Source organism: Zeugodacus cucurbitae, chromosome 5 (assembly GCF_028554725.1).
Source record: "Zeugodacus cucurbitae isolate PBARC_wt_2022May chromosome 5, idZeuCucr1.2, whole genome shotgun sequence".
NCBI classification, from domain to species: Eukaryota; Metazoa; Arthropoda; class Insecta; order Diptera; family Tephritidae; genus Zeugodacus; species Zeugodacus cucurbitae.
Window position 1 is genome coordinate 73,225,043 of NC_071670.1, and position 18,165 is coordinate 73,243,207.

Here is an 18,165-nt window from a genome sequence, read left to right on the forward strand (position 1 = left end):
CAAAAGCAACTGTTGTGCCAGGCTGAGCGAGCTCTCCAATGCAGTTCTTCGCAGATGTTTCTTCGCGAAGAGAGCAGCAAGGCGGCACGGGAATAGTGGAGCAACAAATATTTGAGTCTCCCATGAACAGCTGCGACACAAGCGCCGTTAGCTTTGTAAACAAACTGCAAGCTTTTTGTTTCCTTTCGCTCTGAGCGAGTGTGTGAGAAGGCCGTTTTGACAGCTGTGCGTCGGTTAGAACAGCGTTGCTTAAGCATCCACTTGAATTGCCGTTACCACTCGCAGGCTTCCAACGGCTTCCAGTCTCCAATGTGCGCTGACGACGCGGCTTATCAGCGTCGTTGCGGCAAAAGGATGTGTCGAAATTCGCCTTCTGCACAGTTCGCGTTCGATTCTTAGAGTTAAAGGTTGCGACTAGCGGAACAATTCCAATTCCTCACATAACGGTAAACACCCAATGGGACTACAGTGTACAAGTGTGAAAAGGGAAGAGTTAGAAAAGATTTAGGAAGATTTAAGTGAGCAGTGAATGAGCTCAAAGTGCCAAATACATATTTACATAAGTGAATAAGTGAAATATGTAGCAGCTGCCTGCCAAATGCAACACTGACTTGCAACATCATAACTGTGCCAAAACTCACCGAATGTGAGCGTTTACAACTCCGACGGTGTGTAAGAAATCAAAGTGAAGTGAAAAGTAAAGAAATCGAAAGCAGAGAAATCTTGAAAATCACAAAGTCCGTGAAAGTCCGTAGCGCTGCGAAGGCAAGTGTTGTGTGCTGAAAGAAAAGTGTCAACATTTTTAAAATACTTGTCGAAAAGTGCTCGCAAATCCACCGCTTGAATAAATTGAAAAGCCGAAGAAGTTTTTAAGTGCTAATAATTGCGGTGGTGTTTTTGTGTCAAATCGCATGCGAAAAGAAGTGAAAATCACGGAAACAGTGTGATGAATGTGTAAAACAGTGTGAAGACGAAGAATTTGACGCTTTCACAAGGACCCGGATTACCTTGTAAAGCTGACACGAAACACAATTATTTTGCAGATCAGCCCTCCGGACCCGGCAAGAGGTAAATTTTTAGTTTACAAAGCATCAAAGAAGTTTATGAAACAGATGACATGAGAATATTGAGTTGATTTTTGCAATTCCGGAATTTATACTTTAATTTACCGTTATCTGTCAAATATATTGCAACAAAACATTACGCAAGAACAACTCTTTCGCCTTTTATCACCGTTTTATTGGTATTTATTTTAACATTTCGCACGCACATATGCTTACATATATACATATACGTATATCCCATCCTAACCCAAATATATCCCCTCTAAGCCACACTAATACACACTCATGCCCCAACATTTTTACGGTGCGGTCCATCGGGAAATCTCACTGAAGTGAAAATAATGCTGACATCCTGAACAATAGTTACTTCACCCCATCCCTTCTTCCTTCCCCCACCCATTTGTTATGCTTAGTTTGTTCCGGAATTCTCACCTCCCCCCTCCTCACCACATTCCATTACTTTTCTTTTGCTCCATTTTTACTCCTTTGTATTGATTCAAATAGTTCTTGGCCTTCAACTCTGCGCGGCATTAACTGGTGTTGTGCCGGATTCGCTTACAATTTATGCTTATTGCTACTAAGTGGCAAGGACTTCTTAAAACAAGATGAGTCTCTCTGCTCGCTTCCTTTCATGGCTTTGTTTCTTTTGTTTCTATTATGTATGCAGTATCAGCAGCAGAATCATGTATTCTCTGGAGTCCAATGACAATAATTTTATTTCCGTTACAATTTCGGCACCCGACGAATGGACGAAGGGACATTTTAGTTTTGGTTATTAGCTAAGAGATTCTCTGTAGGTTCGTACGTGCTCATAAATGTTTCGAGTTGCTGAAACAGCACTTTTTTATCTTCTGCTTATTGCTTTACTCATCTCTAATAACTTTCAACATCTCACTGCTTTTTTGTTGGTCTAATGACTTCCTTCCTCCACTCTAACGGCGATTTCCTCACTATCAAACATTGAAGTAACTTAAAGTATAAATATTCGACAAATAATTCACGTGATTATGTTAAGATGGACGGTTGTGTAGGAAGACGGAATGGTATATACTATCATTAGTCCTCTCTGAGTGAGCTTATACTTATATAACCAAGTCTTCCCGACGCTTGTATACCAAGAATTTCATGCCAGATATGCTTTACCTATCAATCAAGTAAGAGAAGTTCGGATTAAAAAAAAGTTGTAACTCCATATTATACGTTTCTGTTGATCCATTTGAAGAAAGGATCAGGAATATTTCCTTTTATAATAAATGATGTAGAAAAGCGAATTCAATTTCATGGCATTAAGCCAAAGATCGCTCTCTGGTAACGTTTTTCTCTCACCGGCGGGAACTACAAAATTGTATTACTTCGGATTGATTGAAGTATGATAACCCAACTTTTAAGCATCGTGAATACTTTAGCAGTAAAGAGAGAGAGAAGACATAAAGTCTCTCCAAAAAGATGAAATAATTATCTGTATTGCTTCTCTTAAAATTCGATTCGAAAGCAAAGGTAATAAAATAGAATATCGTCAAAATAATTTCAAATGGAAACGCTATTTGTATGATTTAGGCTTCGCATTTCCTGGTTATTTCCAAAAAATCAAGCAAATACCCAAAGTATTCACCCCTTGGATATCTGACACTTGCCAACAATTTCTGTGCGTCTAAATTAAGTCACACATTGTCCTTCCCAACCACTTTTCCCCACAAAGTAGTTGCTCGGTTCGACCGCGAAAGTTCTTAAAATGTATTCAAATTGAATTTTCCGTGGCTAATTTAGTTTTTTTCGTCCTTCGCACTGATCAACAATGGCGTTTCTTTCTATTTCGCAGACACGCCAACCACAAAGCAGCGCCCACAATATACCACCGCCAGCTTCCCACCGGAGCCCACCGCTTATGACCGCAGCCTCCAGGGCGACTGCATAGAGACACGCACTTGGCGTTCGGCGCCGTGCTTCATAAACTGCCGAGAAAGTTTTCACTGCACGTTCGCCGGCCCCGCACCCGCAACCGCGCCGCCATTGTCAATACAGAACGAGTGTATAACGAACTTGGAAACTTTTCTAGAGCACTTAGCGCAACGGTACTTTTTTTTCTAAATTTCCACTCGCTCGACGCAAAGCATTTACAAAGCAGAGCAACAAGAGCGCCGCCTTGCATTGAGGTTCTGGCGACGCGCATTGATGGTGGCGCCATTGTCCGCAGCCACCGCACGAGCTACGCACCGTACCGACTACGACCTTGCAACGCGCTACGTGCAACATAACTGCGACGCATGTTTCATGTTTTAGAGAATGCGTGTAATTCACTTCTAAGGGGGAAATGGGGGCAGTAATGTGCAAGGTAATTCGCACTAGTCCACTGAGTTCATAAACCGTAAAGTCAACGAGAGGAGGAAATAGGAAATAAAGAAAAACAATAAAAGCAACAATAACTGACAGCAATCGAGCAACGGACTGATCACAACAAGGCCACGTGTATTTTTCGCAAACGAAATGGCGAAGTGGCTATTGGTAAACAAGAGGATTTTAAGCGCCGTTGTGCTCTGTGCATTTGTGCTGTTGCAATCGCAAAATGGCGACGGTGCACCCACACACCACCTGGCTGTCAGTGTGGAAGGCAACACGCCCACGCTCATAGTAACGTCGGCGGAAATTGGCATAACACCAAAAACTACCCACACCATGAGAACCACACCACCGCACCTCCCGGCTGAGACTACGAGTGTGGCGACGGAACGGAGCACTGAGGTGCAGAACGGCGGCAAAGGTAACGCACCGAAGCTGAAGGGCAAATCTCACAAATTGCAGTACGGAAAGAAGTGGCAATATGCGTCGTCGAAGGTGAGGGATAAGAGCAAGGAAAAGGGCGTAAGCCAGCTCGGCGAACGCAATCCCACCTCGACGGCAACCATCAAAGCAGCTCATGCAGATTCGTTGACTCGAAGAGTCGATAATGTAGCTGGAATCGCTACTACTCAAAAAATAAATACCAAAACTACAACAAACACAATAACAACAACACAACAGAGTGCACAGCACTCGCAGGAAAATGAACCAGTTCCGACTACAACCAAAGAAAGCATGGCAGTGTCAAGCACCGGCTCATTGGTCTCAGCAAGCGTTGCCGTCGCCGATAAGCCATCACAAGTCGGCAGCGACTCCATCGCACACGACGTACACGTAAGTGCACCAGGCGCCGTGTTGTCTGCGGCAACTGGCAACCTGCCACAACCAACTGAAGTGACAACAAAGCCAACTGGCAACGCCACTGATAGCAATACGAATGTCACAGCCCCCTTTGTTGGTGCCGAGGCGACACGAAAAACTACTCTGGCAGAACAAGTGACTGCTACACCGACATTCGTCGAGTTACACGACACCACAGCAGCCGCGACAACTACTGCACCGGCAAATGGTGCTGCAAAAAAGCCAATCTCGGCGACAACAGCAAATGTGCCGATGATTGCAATCCAAATTGAAACGCTGCCAAAGGCGATAACGGTAACGACTATGTCGCCAGCTACAACAACAATGATTACGGAAACTGTTACCAGCGCAACTGCACCTGCCACCGACGATAGTAACACTAACATTGGCGCACACGAAGCAGCAACAACAACAGTAACAACCACCGAATTTCCAATAACTGAACATGTTGCCATTGTCAGTCAAAGTGGTCCGGCAATGTCAACATCAACCAACGTTAACCCCACTGTCGTCAGCACAGTAATTGAAAGGAGCTCTGCGAACGTCGGGGATCACCTTCCGCCATCGCCACACCCACCCACAAACAGCGCAGACCAAATAGTGAAACAAGTGGCTCCAGTAGTTGGCAGTACAACAACAAGCACCGAGACGGTATATAAGAAAAACTCTTTAATATCCACATTATTTACAACAGCGATACCGTCGGCTACAACGGACCAAGAGCCAACAAAACAAACAATGCAGAAGGTGAGCACCGATGGTGGCATAATATTTATTGACGACGTGGCCGATAACCGCGACGGCAAACGCCACGGTGAGGAGGAGAAGCGGACCGAGGCGGCATTACAGCGCGATGAAGCCGTTGTTGACAAACATGGAGACATTAAGGCTTCCACGGACCGTGGCGACAGCGTCAGCGATAGTGAGGGCATCATAAAACTTATTGACTTGGAAAAACATGATTTAAAATCGATTGCGAAGACAAAACAATTCCATGGTAATAACAAAAATGGCACCTCGGGCGACGACGGCGAAGACGGTCATGATGGTGTGAAGAAAACAAGGAAAAAGCAACTCACCGATAAGCATTATACGGCGGTCGCGGATATGAGTGTGTGCACTGAAACGCATAACGAAAATATTGCCACCACTGGTGGTATGAAAACAAAGCAGGAAGCACAAATTGACACAACGGTTGTTATTAAGGACGAAAACAAGGGTCATGACAACGGTGGCGACAGCAACGCTGGGATGTTATCGAGAAAAGCACCACATCTGGACGCCTCTACACTGGCGAGTGGTGACCATACTGGCAGCACTATTGAGGTGCCATCGTCCTCATACCGACATCAGACTGCAGAAAAACATACGACAACCATGCCAATTTTGAAGCCAGTGCATAATGGTTACTTGGGGCCGATACTCATGGAAGAGAAACGTTTCACTGTCTTGCAAGCTAATAAGAAACCTCATCACCAGCATGAGACCTCAATAGAGTCGCAGCTGCGTAATGGCCGCATCGTCGAAATTCTTGCACCGACCTCTTTGTTAGAGCAGACAACAGTAGCGGTTCCAACAGTGAGAACATTCGACGAAGTATCAACAACTACTACAACCCCAGCATTGCCTTCAGCACCAGTCTTTCTTTCTGGCACTGCAGACCACAGCACACCAATGCTTTCCACGACTGTATTCCAAGTTCCCGAATCGATGAGTAGTACTACGCGGTTGCCATTGAGTGAAAAATCAGTTGTGCAACAAACATTCTTCAGTACCCCAAAGGATACAAACAATGAACGCACGGAGTCAAAAATATCTGATATACAAGTGGAAGTGTATGACTCGACCGTGGACTCCATCGTGGCATCTACAAATTTCAAAGATAGCGACGGTTTTTATGCTCTACCACTGGAAGCTGAGGCCGACTCGCATAGTGGCACCACCAAGCCCCCAGTTGTACAGCAAGAGCGCTTTACACAATATGTCGTTGATAGAGCTGATTACGCTACACAGGAATCTAGTGCCACTCCCCAACTGAACATTGCATCTGGCAAACCGGAGCCAGCCGCTATCGAGATACATATTAACGTATCCGAGGGAATTGGCAATGAAAGTGAAGATCTGGAATTTTCATATCGACAACCGGACTACTTGGGCAGCAACTCGAAAGCGAACTCTATGGATGAACTGATGGCTAAAACTGCCAAGGCCATATCGATGAAGCCACTTATTTCGGGTGTTCAGGTGCGACATAATGAGTCCAGTCAACGTGAAAACGTTGAACGTGGCGACGAGATTTTAGTGGTGGAGATAATTGACACGGGTGACAACAGCACTGAAGGTGCTGTGAGTGTGGAGAATATTAATCCGATATTCACCTTTCGCTCCGACTCTGAGTCAGATGTGGAGTTGAAAGATATCAAGTACTTGGCACCCGAAGTGAAGGTGAAACCACCACAAATATCAGATGAGTTATTCCTTGCAGATTTGAAAAAGGATGGTGCTTTACCCAAACCGCCTTTGCCACCCCCTCCGCCACCGCGCAAGCCAACCATTGATCGGGATTCGGACACAATTTTTTATATTTCTAATACGGAGGTGAAGGTTGGCGAATCTCTACCCACCATGAATACAAACTATGAACAGCAGCAACAACAAAAACAACAGCAGCAGAAATTGCGAAAGACGCGCCTGGAGAACCAGTTCTTTCCAGCAAACTATTTGGCCAGCACACATCCGAATGCAGCTAGAATTGATGAACATTTAGCGCCCCAACATATTCGCTATGAAGAAGACATTATTCTGTCACCTGTACGTAACACCGCCGATTCACTGAAGATTTTCCGTAGCCAAGGCGACGGCGCACCTCCATTGGATGTCACGTATGTCGGTGAATCCGTAATGGAAGTGGAACAATCCTCCGGCGGCGGCGCCGGCTCAAGCACCACTGTCTCAACAGCTTCTGCCTCTGCCGCGCCTTCACAAATGCCAGACGTAATCATACAGCCTGCCATTTTGCCAGAAATGTCGATTGGCGTGCCGGTGATAGGTGAGTTGCCGCCGCAAATTGAACTCAAGGAAATCGATTTCATGCCCGACGAAGCAAACCAGCAGCATTCAGGCATGTATGAGAACAACATGCTGGAGGAAAATGGCAATGGGAATGGCAATGACGTTGATAGACTCGCCGAGTCCTCCATACAGTATGGCGGCGATCTGATAGACGAGAGTGCTGGCGGCGGCGGATTTGATGGGGTCGAAGGCTCTTACCCATTCGGCAATCCGGTGGCCTTGGTGGCTCACAGCAAAGCACACAACGACGCCGACTATGCGCACTTCACAGTGAATCATGGCGTAAGTAATCTGCGGAAGGATGAGTTGAGCGTGGATGTAGCGGGCTCCGGTGAGTTGATGGCTGGCCAACCTGCTGCTGCGTCACTCAATAATCTAGAGAACGCTGAAATGAAGGAGCTGTTAGCGCGAAGCGGCAATGAGACGTTCCCTCTCGCGGTGCTTGTGAATGGTAGTTATGTGGGATTAACGCCAGTTACGGAGCGTATGAGTAATGCCACCGCTTACTCGGTGATGGAGGAACCGAATTTACTCGAAGAAGGTACGTACATATACATATATTCATATTAAAGTGGATGTTTGTACTCAATATTATTAGAAGATGTGATATTTTCCTTTTATTTGAGTTTTGCTATTCCTGACCTGAGTTATTTTTGATGTCTTTACAGTGCTTAAAAACCACTATGTGTTGGCCGGTGGAATCTTCGTAGTGCTACTGACAATCATTTTGACTGCCTGCTTAACTGGCGTTATGTGGTAAGTTTTCATCCAGAATGTTATGTTTCGGCCTGACAATGTCTTTTGTGGCTTAAAGTAAATATTTCTCGTTAAATTTGAAATATTGAACATAGTGTAAAGGAAAAACTAAGTTTTAAAGTGAAAGCCCTTCCCCAACAGTCACTTAGTGAAAGAGCCACTTGCTTCCTGCCGTAAAGTTTATTGATTTCCCTTCCCACTTTGAGAATTTTGTATTTCTCGTATGCAGTTTACTTTCTGCTTCACGAGACCGTAGCCAATTTGGAGCACAGCCTTTGGCTGACGGACATTACCCGTGCCTGTTACGCTTGGTTGATTGACGTCAGACGTCTGAGTCAGCAAATCATCGAGACATGTTAAGCAACAATTTGGACATTCAATAAGGTCGAAGGAAATCACATTTAAACTATTTAATAATGATATCTAATCGGAAAAATGAGGAAATTACAACGAAGATATGAAGTGTTTTTGGGTTATAAATACTCTCGCAAGTTTTCCTTTGTCTGCTGAGTCATTTAGACTTCTTTTATTTCTTTCATTTTATAAAAATTATGTCTCCGAATCTTTCTGACTACGACGAGAAAGATGTTCAACTCTATTATCTCTAAATGGCTCTGAATAAAGAATAATATTTTTGTGTCCGAATGCGGTCACGTTCTTGATGCATGACATAGTTAAGCTGACCTGTACAAAAGTGCGCGAACTCAATAGAAGCAAAGCATTTCGGCATGATTTCTGTCGACATCTGTGCAAGTCCGCTAAGCTCATTTTGGCTTTGACAAATCGGTTCTTTCATCCCTCCAAGAAGTACTGATTGCCTCGGCAATAAATCTGCCTTCAGTTTTCAAACCAGAGCTCGCATACATACAGACATCGAATGAGTGCTGTGAGCATCGGCAAGGCAATTTCGTTATCATTGCCTTCCGCACCCCACGGAAACGGCCATAACAACCACAAACAGATGTAGGTTAAGACAGTTTATTCGCAAAAGACAACGGATAGTAACTGTGCTGTGAGCTAATATTCTCCGCATGGCTTGTGGGAGTGTTAAAGAAATGAAGGTGAGGTTGGGAATGGAGTAGGGAAGGGAGCAAACGTAGTTGATCGGAATTAGCCACAACAGATGCTCGTATGACAACTAAGCCAGATGAAAAGGTGTGGTGTGACAAAGCTTTATTTTTAAGTAAACAAATGGAGAGAACAGCTTACTACAAAGGAAACGAAAATACAAACACACGACTTAGGCGATGATTCTACGACACAACGACATGGACATGTTTAGATCTCTCGAAACGAACGAGCTTTTGCCTATCGTTGATGTTGGTCCACAGCTGCATTAAGTCACCCTTCAAACCAAAATACTCCGCCTTACAGCTGTGAGCAAATCAAAAATTAAAAAGTATTATTTAATTCTGAAGTTGTTGAGTTTCGGATACACGAGTTGTAGGCATGTCTTCCTAGGCTTAACTTTCCAATTTAATTTCGTTATCCAAGCATCGAATTCGCTACGCCAACTCAGCAGTCGTCATTTGAGTTCGCCATGCTAATGCATTCACCGCCACGTGAGCTACTTAAAGTTGCCACACATAAAGGATTAAAGTGTGCAAAGTTGCAAGTACAGTACTTTTGTTGTTGCAAAGTTTTCGGAGGCTTAACGGTGCCACCAGGAGGACCGCACACACGTGCACGGATTGCGCGAGATTAAATCTCTTAAAAAGTCACTTACGAATTCATTTTAAAGTAAAACAACGTCAGTGGTTCCAGCTAAGACACCCAAATCAATTCTAATGAAGGTAACACACACGGTTCCACCAAAACAGGCTGCATGCGCGCAAAGTTTTAAGGAGATTAGAAATCTTCACCGCTCCAGTGTGAGGCGCAGCCAGTGGAGATGCCAGACAATGAAACGGCACGAAGAAAAATTTGCGCCAAATTGGATTTCTAGCCGGGGTTTGCGGCGCCGTTTGCTGCCAGCCATTAGAGGTTGTAAATTGAATCACAGAATGGGCAAACTTTTGATGTCAAGCCAACTTTGGCATTCGCATTCATTGTGCGGATGTATTGCGGCACGCATGTGCAGCTGGATTTCGGTGCCAAATGAATAAATTATCTAAAGAAATGTGACACTTTCCCGAGAAATCTGCACAAGCAATTTAAACCAATATTGTTGCTGTTGTTGTCTTTTACATGCTAAGAATGTAACATTGCATGATTACTGGTTCAAAGCATGCAAGGGTGTGGCCTTGGAAAGTTTTTTTTGAAGATGTGACTCTTAACTTTTAAAGGTTGAACACGAAGTACCGTTGTTTTGCGCCAAAGTGCACACAAAATTACTGTTTCTAAGCTTTGTTATAGAAAATTATAATGAATATCTGCGGTCACATGGACTAGTAGTCTGAATCGAGTTGAGGCTTGAGTTCACCGAATAGCATACCTCTATATGGTATTGGTATAAGATAAATTATTGTATTTAAAAATCTGTGTGTAAGAACTCTTTCTGAATTACATTGTCCTCAAACATTGACCTTTTGTCAGATCTTTTGTCTTCGATCCAATTCTTTTCCGCATTCGGTCCAGCTGAGCTCGCTTGTATAATTTGTTGCCTCATAAAATTTGTGATAGACTCAAGGCGCTTTAGCGATAGATAAGGGTCTTCGTGGCAATCCATACTCAGGAGTCTTTTGGCATCACAATGGTCCAGCACCTTTATCTGTCCACATGGGATCCAACTCGTCACCTGTCGCAAAGGGCAGCCTTTGAATTAACCATATACCGATATGGCTTGGCTATCATTACCGACACAAGTAGCCATCCCAGCGTCACTAGGAGCGCGACAATCCTATGAGTTTCATATTGTTATGGGAACTGACTGTCGAACTTTTTACGGTCACTGGTGAACGGATCGGATGCACTAGGTGGATGCATTCAATTTATATATTTTGGTGCTCGATAGCACTTTCATATGATACATCCATCATCACTCCACGATGACCGTAAGTGCGACAAATCGCTATTTTTCTCTATTGGTTGAACCAACCTAATATATTTCATTATAATCATATTGACTATGCCATAGATTATTTATTGAGGCCGCGGGTCCTGTAGACTATTTTATAAAAAATTGTAAGCTGAAAAATTTATTTAACGAATAAATAGCATACAAAATGTTTAACAAAGGTAAATATTAAATATTTATATTATTCTCTCCACAGGTTCTTCTACACGAAGTACTCGCGTTCATCGGATACATCGAACGCAAATCAAGCCAATGGAAGTGTAGCAAATGGCAAAAATATTGGAGAAGCTGGAAAGCTACAAGAAGAGGTAATTGCAATTAATTCTGCACACCGATGCACATTGTATTTGAATGAACATGTTCATATAAGAATCTGAAATGCGATGCACAAAAAACAAAGGGAAGAGTGCCACATATGAGGTGAGGTACTTCACCCCACTGAAGTGGCGTCCTAACAAATGTTTAGGAAATCAAATCTAATACATTTGCCACCGAATGTGGCAGCTCTGCTCAGCACATTGAAGGATGAAAGCAAGTCCCGAAAGCTCCGCTCCTTTGGCTTTCGAAATATTTATTTGGAGTGATATTGTATTTGAAGTGACAGTTGGCAGTGTTGATGTTGGTGTTAGTGTCTTCCGGTTTGGGTTGGTCTACTGAATATTTATCTAGTGGCTCGTGTACGAATGTAGTATTTGGTGGTTCTTCGGTTGCTAAAATTTTAATTAAAACGGAGATGGAAAACGACGCCAACGAACGATGGTTCTAGCGCATACAAATGCACACTTGCAATCAGACCGGCAGCAGCTGGACAGACACATGGAGACAGATGTACTTGTACTTTTATAACTAACAAATTAAATCACCGCTTCGGTCTGATTGCGAGCTGCTATTGCGCCGGTGACGTTGGTGGGCGCGACGTGGCCTGCGGTTGCCAGAAACCAATATCATTGTCGGTATCTGGCGGTGACACGATAGTTGCTAGTCGGGCATTGCTGGTACACTGTTTACATTCGCTTAGCGGTTTGAGTTCACGCCTCTCGCGCGCACACCTTTCAATTTGTTCCGACCGCATTTTACCAATAATTCCGTCTGTGTCTGCTGTTCTTGTTAGTTTTTAGTTCCGCAAGTTGTGTCGAATTCGCTTGTATTGGTTGGTGTAGCGACCTTCTTTCATTCATTGCGGCAAAGGCTCCATTTACACTGCGGTTTTTAGTTTTTCCCATTGTGGCTTCGGCACGTTGTTGTCTCTTACTTGTGTGTGGCTTGAAAATTGGTTGTCAGTGCTGTTATATGTTATTGTGAACGGCTTTAATTTTATCGTTGTCGTTATTTTTAGAAGATCAGATAGTCTGCAAGTAAGTTAGACATTAAAGGGATTTTGCTTTTGAAACGGCTTGATGGCACTTCATCTAGTTCTCTAGTTCTTTCGACGAATTCTGGAGTTTTAGCAAAGCTTAATTAAAGAGTTGATTATGATAATTTTGGAATAAGTATTGATGGTTTTTGAGATGGCCAAATGCTCTTTTCTTCTTTTAGCTTAGACATGACTTTGTTTTGAGTGTGGGAGGAAACGTTGATTCATGGACTCACCTCATATTCATTAACATCGTTGAGTATATGACTCTTTTTCGTCGAGATCTATATAACCATTCGTTAGATCAACCTAATGAAACTTCACGTCTTTACAAACTGAATCGTATCTTTAGGAACATATTTAGCCACAACTCGTTAGGATCGCTTTGTTTATGGATATTTCTATTAACTTGATTTATCTTTGTTCTCCCGATTATGTGTATGATTTTGATTACTTTGAAATGCTATCTAATTTAAGTTAAGCCTCACTCAGCCATATCATGCTACAGACAATTTCATGCTCTCATACTCTCCCATATATTTGCTTTGAAACTTTCAGTCCACAATCGACACTACGACCTCAATACCAAAACAACCGTTACCGTCCTCTAACGAAAACCTCAGCAATGGAAAGTACGTCAATGCGAAATCGAATAAAGAACAACACTCGTCCATTTGCGAAACCAACACCACCAAACCGTCCAGTTGTGCCGTAGAAAATACGTTTAATGGTGCATGCGACGGCGCAGCCACCTTCGCCATCGTCAATGAGAAACCCGATGACCTGTTGCTGTTGGCGGCCGAGCGCTCCGCTGCAGCGCCATCTTCAATGGTAGTGCCATCACCAGCAAAGCCCAGTGATAACAATAAGTCGAATACTCAAGCCAATCTATCTAACAACTCCGTCCAAGAGAACTTTACACGTCCTAATGGCTCTGTCACGAAGATGACTTTGAAAAACAATCACCTGATCGTTGAGACTGAAGAGCGACACGTAAGTGCTCGATGTTGAATGTTGCACGTTTGCCATCGGCGGCTGGGTGTTGGGTGTTCAGTGCTTAATGTTGACATTTTGTTGGTGTTGTTGCTTTGTTGCCTGGTGGGCTTGCGTAGCGCCGAAGTGTGATTGCTTTTGTTGTCGGGCGACAAGTGCTGGGCATTAAGAGATTTGGGGGGCTTTATTTGGCAATTGACAATTGGTTGACATACGAGAGAGCCCTCCTCTGCACAACTACCCCCCACACCACTCGCACATGCATCCACTCTGAAGCATTCATCCACACCCATGGCACGTCACCGAAACGGTTCAACATTCGTTTGCTTGTTTAACTTCTTCTTCTTCTCATTCTTCTCATTCTACTTACTTCTTCTTCTGCACTTACATATGTACATGTTCTTCTTATTTGTTTGCTCTTCTTGTCGTTATCGTAGTCTTTGATATTCTTACCTTTCTTGGTATTTTGTATTGTTGCTGTTGTTGTTGTTGTTGTTTGCTTGTACTTATTGCTGTATGTATTTATTGTATATGTATTCGTATTTGCTCTTGTTGTTGTAGTTGTCTTTGTCGTTAATTTCGTTGTTGACACATTCAAGCCGTCTTTGCAACCTCTGATACTCTCCTCCACCCTCTCGGGCTCCCATTCTCTGTGCGCCGTTATGATTTTATCGCTATATGTGTATTCTAGTGTTATTGTTGTTGGATATTTTATAATATATTCTTCTAAGTTTGAACATAAGACATAACATTTGTGAAATAACCGCAGAAGATGAAGATGTGAGTGGTGAAGCACTTGAGAACCCCAAACTCATCCCGTCTGGAATAAGAGTATATTTGAGACAGTTAAATGTTAACACACGGATGTAAATATGCACGTTTAAGCTCCACTCTAACCTTTTAGGAATGTATGTAGATATTTCTATATTTGAAAGCTTCATACGACTGTTTCGGAGCTCCTTCAAAGTATAATCGAAAAATTATGCTAATGAGGTGAATCCGAGAGTCCGAGTATTTCTTGATTGTAATTGTAAAGTATCTTGCTGTTCCCACTCATACTCATCCACCGCACCACATCGTAATACTTGTATTTATGAAATATATTGCATTTTTCAACTCTCACTTCAGAACACTTTTCATTTGCAAATAGAAATGTAAATTCAAGGTCATGAGATCATATTTTGTACTCTGCATTAACTGTTATTCTAAATGTAACTGTCGATTTGCATATATCGGTGTTTAAAATTGAGTAAAGTCATCACTTAAATGTCTCCAATCATTTGCTTACTTCTTGCAGGACATTTCACGGGTCGCTCGCGAAACCAAAATGCATTACAATAACTCTGAGAAGGATGGTGTGTTCGTAGTTGAAGTTGCTCGCGGCGTCGACTCCAAGAGCATGCCCGGCAGTCCAGTCACCGAAGAGCCGCGTCCAATCTATGAGGGAATAACACCAGCTGCAGCCGCGACTACTTTGCGTACCGAGGACGAGAAGATCTTGCGGAATCATGATGAGATACAAATTCACCAACCTCCACCAGAGGCTATGCAGCACCAAATTCCAAATTGCATAGAGGACATAACCGAACGCAGTTTGCATCAGATCGTCGAATTGGAAGAACCAGCTCTCTCGCCAAACTTGTTAAGAGATGATGCAACTTCACAAGACAAATCTAACCTTATGCATAATTCCAATACCGGTCTATCACAGTCCGACTTGAGTTCTACATCGTCCACTGACTCCAACAAACGCTACTCATACGGCAATCAAGAGCTCTACATCATTGAGCCGGCCACATATGTGTCCACGTCACCGTCTTCACACTTACCACTCGTACGTCCAGCAGCACACAATGTGGGCGAGGACGATGACCACAGGTCCGAGAATGGACACAGTCTGGAGAATTCTCCCGCAGCGCAAGGAAATGGCTCTACTTCAATGAATAATGACAGCACCCATTTCAATGAACTATTTAAAAGTGAGCTGTCCAACAATGAGCAAAATAAAGAGAACGTAATGCCGGAGAGTAATATGCAAGCATCTCAAGTCAGAGAAGCCGTGTCCGACACCAATGCACCAGAAACTTCGTCGGATAACCAACACTTGGAGCCAACAGAGCAAGAAGACGGAGACATGACCACTTCCGTCGTAAACGTAAAAAAAGAGGAAGAAACCCCTGAAGTCAGCCCAGAAGCAGACGAAGTCTTGACCACCTCCGTCGTAGGAGATATTGTTGAAGTAGAAAACGGGGACGAAGAACCTGAAACCAGTATGGAAAATGAAGATAACGAACACATGATACCAACAGAGCCAGAAGGCTTAGTCTTGACTACTTCCGTCGTTGAAGTAGAAAAAGAGGACGAGGAACCTGAAGCCAACCTTGAAAATGAAGATAACGAACACATGATGCCAACAAGGCCAGAAGGCGGGGTCGTGACCACTTCCGTCGTAGAAGAGATTGTTGAAGTAGAAAAGGAGGAAGTCAACCTGGAAAATGGGGATATGCTAGGAAACGAGGAAGAAAATGCTAAGGACGAAACTCAAACCGAAGCGGCAGCGTCAAACGATGAGACATTAGGTGAAAATTGCGTCAACAACAACAACAACAACAATATTTTAGAGAGGACAAATGAGGAGGAAGCCCTAAACTGCACCGGGCCCAACATCGTACTTCAAAGCTCAGTCATTGTTACAGATGAAGTAACTGCAGAAGATATTCACATTTCGCCCAAATATGGTGTGACGAATATTAATGTTGCTCATCCTGCATTTCCACAACCCATGATTTCCAATTATGGCTACGATAGTATCATCAGCTTACCTGATCCACCATCCACCGAGGAAATAAAGCAACTGGCCGATTTCGCCGGGTTGGAGAATAACCAATTAGACTCATTACCACCACCATCACCACCACCGCCACCAATTGCCGCCGACCTAAATGACAACAACACGAGCACCGAGATCAATACGAAAGAAGTCGTCACCACCAACAGCAGCTCATCAACCATCGAAGATGCAGGCGACGCCACCCCGACTCCGTTGAAATTGAAACAACTTTTATACAACAACTCTGCAGAAACGTCGGCAAACGAACTCTGCCAAGCGATAGTCACTAACGGTAACAGCCACGACTCCACCAACGGCAATCAGATTGATGATGCATATTCTTCCCCAATCGACGTGAATGTCCACGAAATGACCAACGGGCATAATATCAATCTGGAGCTGAGTCCCAACGGCGAGAGCAACACTGGCACGGTGCCAGAAACTCCACTCACACCACCGGAGTCGCCACCGATTGCCTCACCCATGCACTACACGAACAGCATGAGCACCATGAATGGCATGAACGGGGTCAACAGAGGCATTTGTGGCGGGCCAATGCCTGTTGCCGTGGACGTCAATGGCAGTTAATACGAATGCCGAGCAACAGCCGTCTTCTGCAGGCCTTGAACCCACACAAGTGATGCATTAGTGACCGGATTTGGGCTTTTGGAGCAGCTGGAAGTTCAAGGGTATGTGGAAAACTTAATGGTTATGTCGAAATTCTCGAGCAATGCAACGAACGCCAAAAGCGCAGTGGCGGTGCAGGTCCGTAGGAAGGGGAGTACGCAATAGATTGAAATAGAATATTTAGCAAGTAAATGCATATTTGTATGTTAGACTGTAAGTTTTTACGATACTTAGTCAATGGCAGTGGTCTGTTTTATAAACCAATAATAACCCGATCAATTCATATATCGTATGAGTACTCTCCACACAAGTTAAGCCCAGTCTTCAATGGACGATAAATGAAAATGAAATAAGTAAATTAAGAAATTACATGAAATCTAAGCTAATGATGGAAACCGTTACTCGCGATGGGGTGCTTAGTTTAATTTGTTAAAGAATTCAACAATGGATAAGATACGATCTGAAGCGAAGTATTCATTTGAAGATCGATTTCTCGGTAATTATTTCGCGGATACTTGAGTTGCAAATCGGAAATATTCGCAAAATATATTTAAGAAAAAAAGGAGTAATGTTAGCAGACAGAATTTACAGTTAGTTATGCATAATTCTTGAACTAGGTCTTGTAGAAAGCCACCATCCAAGCATTCCAAAACAAAAACAAAATGTTGAAACAAAGTTATGAATCGGAACCAGATTTGCCAATATATACATATAGTTGTAAAGACATATACACAAGAAACACATTATTATACTTGAACAAGGAGTCTGTACGTACTCGTACTCGTACTCAGAAGAACACATATATTCGCCAATATTAAGAAAATAGTACTTAGATCGAATTCTGCCCTGTAGCAAAAGGGCTAGTCAGTCAGTCAAGAGTCTGGAGGGACTAGAGAACTTCCCGTCATTCAGTTACTATATACAAGATACGCGCATATACACACACTTTTGTGAGCCCCTTACTAGTGTTTTTGGCCAGTAGTTTTGTAGAATTCCAAGCAGTTTTCTCGAGAAGTATTTGCGCTTAGGGATTTCGTAAATCGCATTTAATATACTTATATTGTAGGTCGAAGTATGCGACAAGCATTAATACTCGTATATACATACCATACATACATATTAGATGTCTAGCAATAGAAGGAACTCAAACCAGAAGACACTACAAGTAACCAAGTTCAAGTGTCGACCAAAACAATACGTGCCAGAAAGTTAGCCAAATTTTGTCAGAAGTTTATTAAGTCCAAACCATAAATTT

At 43.2% G+C, this 18,165-nt stretch overlaps 1 protein-coding gene across 2 annotated transcripts; it reads left to right on the plus strand.

Moving 5' to 3' along the window:
* Nucleotides 1-390: 390 nt before the first annotated feature.
* Nucleotides 391-17,769, plus strand: LOC105212754 (uncharacterized). Of its 2 annotated transcripts, XM_029040603.2 has the most exons (6): nt 391-1,068; nt 2,884-7,875; nt 8,003-8,090; nt 11,303-11,414; nt 13,019-13,453; nt 14,751-17,769. In XM_029040603.2, exons 2-6 carry the CDS (start codon nt 3,549-3,551, stop codon nt 16,869-16,871), a joined length of 7,083 nt encoding a protein of 2,360 aa, XP_028896436.2. In that variant the 5' UTR covers nt 391-1,068; nt 2,884-3,548; the 3' UTR covers nt 16,872-17,769. The 2 variants fall into 2 exon arrangements, with proteins under 2 accessions (XP_028896436.2, XP_011183281.2); XM_011184979.3 differs by lacking the exon at nt 13,019-13,453.
* Nucleotides 17,770-18,165: the final 396 nt, after the last annotated feature.